At 28.8% G+C, this 4,989-nt stretch overlaps 1 protein-coding gene across 1 annotated transcript; it reads right to left on the bottom strand.

Moving 5' to 3' along the window:
• Positions 1-3,723: 3,723 nt before the first annotated feature.
• On the bottom strand, positions 3,724-4,979 carry LOC101251987 (uncharacterized). Its single transcript, XM_004240037.5, has 2 exons — positions 4,609-4,979; positions 3,724-4,482 (listed from the first exon to the last, which is right to left on the bottom strand). Exons 1-2 carry the CDS (start codon positions 4,840-4,842, stop codon positions 4,051-4,053), a joined length of 666 nt encoding a protein of 221 aa, XP_004240085.1. The 5' UTR covers positions 4,843-4,979; the 3' UTR covers positions 3,724-4,050.
• Positions 4,980-4,989: the final 10 nt, after the last annotated feature.

Genomic DNA, 4,989 nt, shown 5'->3' with positions numbered 1-4,989 from the left:
TAAAGAAGACACCTGCAATACTCAAGTAGAAAACCCGATACCTTTATGAGGTCCCTAAGTTTGTCAAATCATCAAAACTACAAATAACACATAATTAATTATATATTATTAAAAGTGAAAGTTTTAAAGTGAAAATTTGAATTATTAATACCATATAGTAAAATTATGTCAAGTAAATCTAGATAATTTTGTCTGATTTTGGTTATAAAATTAATAGAACAGTTTGGTCTAGGAAAGATTTGTACATAGTGTTTTAAAATACACCTAGTCAATAAATACACATCATAGTTATATGCTTTAAATAAAAGAATAAAATTTTACTTGCAAAAGATATTTACGCCTAGTCAATATGTACATGTCATAGTTAAACATATATTATTAAAAGTGAAGCACTCCGAAATGCAAAGATTATTAATATGATGTAGTGAAATTATGTCAAGTAAATCTAGATAATCTTATTTGATTTTTGTTATAAATTTATTAGAACAATTTGGTCTAGGAAAGTTTTTTGTATATTTTCTTAAAATACATTTGATCAATAAATGTACGCCATAGTTAACTGGCATAAATAAGAGGATAAAAGTTTATTTATACAAGATATTTATGCATAGTCAATATTCACATGCAATAGTTAATTATATATTATTAAAGTTGAAAGCTCCAAAATGCAAATTTGAATTATTAATATTTACATATTGAAATCATTCAAGTAAATCTAAATAATTTGGTCTGGTTTTTTTCATAAATTTATTAGAATAATTTTGTCTAGAAAAGAATTTTACAAAATATTTTAAACAACACCTAGTCAATAAATCCATACCATAGTTAACTGCTTTAATTAAAAGGGTAAAATTTTACGTGCAAAAGATATTTACACCTAGTTAATATGTATATGTCATAGTTAATCATGTATTATTAAAAGTTGAAATCTCCGAAGTGCAACGGTGAATTACTAATATCATATAGTGAAAATATATCTCGTTAATCGAGATAATTTTGTCGGATTTTGGTTATAAATTTCTTATAACTATTTGGTCTAGGAAAGATTTTATATATTTTCTTACGATACATCAGATCAATAACTACACGTCATAATTAACGGTTTCGAATAAAGGGATAAAAATTTACCTGCACAATATATTTACACCTAGTCAATATACATAACACAGTTAATTATATGTTATTACTTCAAAGTGTATATTTGAATTATTAATACCATATATTGAAACTATGTAAAGTATATCTACCCCCTCCCTATTGCACTTCAAAGTATATTGAATACATCAAAGTGCAAAGTTTAATTACTAATATCGTATAGTAAAATTATATCAAGTAAATCGAGATATTTTGGTCCGATTTTGGTTATAAATTTCTTAGAACAAATTTGGTCTCGGAAAGATTTTTATATATTTTCTTAAGTTTTACCTAGTCAATAAATACACGTCATTGTTAACTGTTTTAAATAAAGGGATAAAAATTTATCTTCACGATATATTTACGTCTAGTCAATATATACATACCACATTTAATTATATATTATTAAAAGTAGAAAACTTCAAAGTGTAAATTTGAATTATTAATACCATATATTGAAACTATGTGAAGTAATTTACCCCACTCCCTCTTGCACTTTCAGTATTAGCTTGAACAAAAGACAGGGAAAGGGAAATGCAATATCGAGGTCTATTTTATGATATAGAAGTGATAACTGAAATATGAAACCCTTAAAAAAATGACAATTAGTTATGTAAATAGAACATGGATATAAAGGTTTAAAAGTCACGAAAAAATTAATTATTTAAATGTATTTTACAGTTAACTCTTTAAGAAAATAAATATAATACTGATATGAATTAAGTAGATTTTCATGAGGTATCTTGAACATATATGGATGATGAAAAAAATGCAAATACCTACTGATATTAAATGAGAATATATATTACTAAACCATGGTGAAATAATAAATCTACAACCCTTACCCAATTCCCTACATAGCATCTAGACACCTTATATATCTTCATGGTCTCTTGTGGACAATCGACACTAACATGAAAAACTATCTCTCTTTCAAACAAATTTGAGCATCTGAAAAATGGTCACTCCGGCCTGAACTTCTCTTTGTATCAAAATTGTGTTCAATTATAGTTATTATCCCAAATTTAAATTTTATTTTAACAACTTGTTGGTTTTCTTATTCATTGTATTCATCAGCATAAATCACATAGAAAAACAACATTAAATCCTTCGTTACTATCAAAATATATCACCACTAAAATAATATAATAATACCACACATCTACCTCGACAATGTCCATAATTTAATTTGCTTATTGAACTCTCTCTCTCTCTTCCAATTCCTCTATAAATACACAAAACATTATTAATCTTATATTTCCAAAGCATATATTAATTATAATTGTAACTATAGAAAGAGAGGGGGGAAAAATGAGTGGTGTTGGTGTCGAGTCGATGACACAAGCAAATGGTGGAGCACGATGTGTTAGGATCGAAAATAATAAAGTGTCATGCATAAGTATGGACTCGATGGCACGATCAAATGATTGTGGGGGAATTGGATTTCAAATGCCATTGCATTACCCAAAATATACAAAGGTTGATTATGAGAGTATGGCAGAATGGAAGGTGGATTGTTTGCTTACACAATATGGACTTCCAATTCATGGTGATGTAAACCATAAGAGGAAGTTTGCCATGGGAGCTTTTCTTTGGACCTATTAATTTCTTAGTAGTAACGTACTCGTTGTACTTTTGATTTTATGAGTTTAAAATTTTATTTCGTGATATTTTACTATGTTTTCACACATAATAACATTTTAGCTAGTATCTACATCGGGTTGGGGATGATTCATAACAATTCTCCTTTAGAGAAAATTATTGCCCAACACCTTTGGGCCATGTAGTTTAAAAATGTGTACGCATGTACGCATATAGGGTATACTTTATCGTATATTATTATAAGTGGAAATATTTTAAGTTTAAAGTTAGATTATGAAACTATCCTTCACCAATTTTTTAAATTAAAAAATCTTTTACTAATTTTTAAAATTAAATCAATAACGACAATTAAATTAGACCAAATACATTATTAGATATTACAACTTATCATTTTTCATGTCTTAATGAATTTGATTGTTAAAACTTTTTAGCTTCTACCATTAAACACATTCATGCACAAATCTTTCATGTACTTAATTTCTCCCTTTATAAATTGAATAAAAAATATTAATCCACCACACTTTGTTTTCACCATCTAATAGTTCTTTAAGGAGTATTTTTTTTATTGGTCACTATTTTTCTTATTTAACAAGAAGTCCTTGAACTCTCCTTGGGCCTGTTGATCGGCTTGGAGTTCCATATCTCTAAAGAGTAACTGCTAGCGCGCAACGGCTTAACTTGACGTAGATTTGTGCCTTCGTTCATTTTTTATTTTCATGGTTGTTTGAGAAACACATAATCTAATAGTTCTTGTAATTTTTTTTATTGGTCACTTTTTCTTATTGGTTTGTGTCCTTCATTCATTTTTTTTTATTTTTTTTAGTGATTGTTGGAGTATTTATGTCTCAAGAAATTTCAACCTTGGGGCTTAGTTCTAGACTTTAAAGTTGTTCATCATTCACCAAAAAAATTATTGATATTTAAGTTCTAGGAAAAAGTAAACACTAAAAAAAGTTTATTTTATATGCACAAAAAAACATATAGGAGTACGTCAGACAATGTCGAACAATTTTATATCTTGGGCCTATATAAATTATTACATTAACTGAGGTCAAACATGCAAGGCACGTTTCCAGAACTAGTAATATATATATATATGCCTTACACAAATAAATTGGAATCATACTCATCACTACTTACTCAAGGCTATTTCAGCAAACAACTTACTCAAGGCTATTTCAGCAAACAACTTGAAGTATATTCTTTTGATTGATTTTTTTTTTAAAAAAAAAAGTACACACGATCATCCCTTTCCTTGAAAGGAAGTGTCGGTGTAGCTACTACAGTTGCTTCCTTTACACTCATGGTTATGAGTTATCCCTTTCCATATGAAACAGCTAATTGGCTATCTAAATAGCCTATTTGCAATCTTGGACCAGACATCTTATTCTTATCTTGCATTCTATTCCTGTAAACGTTAAATATCAATGCTATCGCAGCAATTCTAGTCACGCGATACCAATTCCATGGATTGAATAAACTTTTTATGCAAATGATCAACAAACTTGAACTATTCTTTTTGTCTTTCTCATCTTCACTCTGTTTCTGTTGTGTTTTTTCCAAATTCTCAGAAAATGATGATGCATCTGCAATGCCTTTGCCAAAATACTCTTTTAGTTCTTCAATCACTTGTAGTTTGTTTCCCCATGTTGGATACTTATTTAATTTGTCTATCAGTATCATTCTACTTGCTTCCAACCGGACAAGCGCCCCGTTGTGATGTCTCTGCTGCCGAGACTCCAATGCCTGCATTGTACAAGTAGACTCAAACCCATAATGACTTGCATATTGAATCGTGTATGACCGTCTCATCTAAAATCATAAATCGTTACTCATAATTAGAAAAGAGGAAAAAGAACTAATAATCAGAACCTGGTAGAACTGGAGGATGTTCTGAAGATCCTTTAATGAGTCTTGAATTGAAATTAATTTCTCCTTATCTTCCATTGTGAGGTCTACAATTCCGCAATAACGACCATGTTCAGCACAATGTGTACAGAAATTAATTTCTTCGCGACGGATTCTATCACTAATTTCATCATATAAAACCTCTATTCTCTCACTAAGATAATGCAAATCTTTGTAAGTAGTATTATTCATCTTCATATATCATATGGTAAAAAAAAAGCAGCATCAATCAATTCATTTTATACTTGAAAAGGCTACCTTGCCTTTGCTTTTTAAAATTCCGCTTCTTTTCATGTTTTTTTTTTGTTTGTTTGGGAAAATTATTAAGATCACTTGGAATGTAAG

This window comes from Solanum lycopersicum, chromosome 5, assembly GCF_036512215.1.
Source record: "Solanum lycopersicum chromosome 5, SLM_r2.1".
NCBI lineage: Eukaryota > Viridiplantae > Streptophyta > Magnoliopsida > Solanales > Solanaceae > Solanum > Solanum lycopersicum.
This window is presented reverse-complemented; position numbering and strand designations above follow the sequence as displayed.

Coding starts and splice junctions, on each gene's coding strand:
- LOC101251987 (XM_004240037.5), bottom strand. CDS start 4,842: ATGAAGATGAATAATACTACTTACAAAGATTTGCATTATCTTAGTGAG. Junction 4,483..4,608: donor ACATCCTCCAGTTCTACCAG/GTTCTGATTATT, acceptor TGTACAATGCAG/GCATTGGAGTCTCGGCAGCA.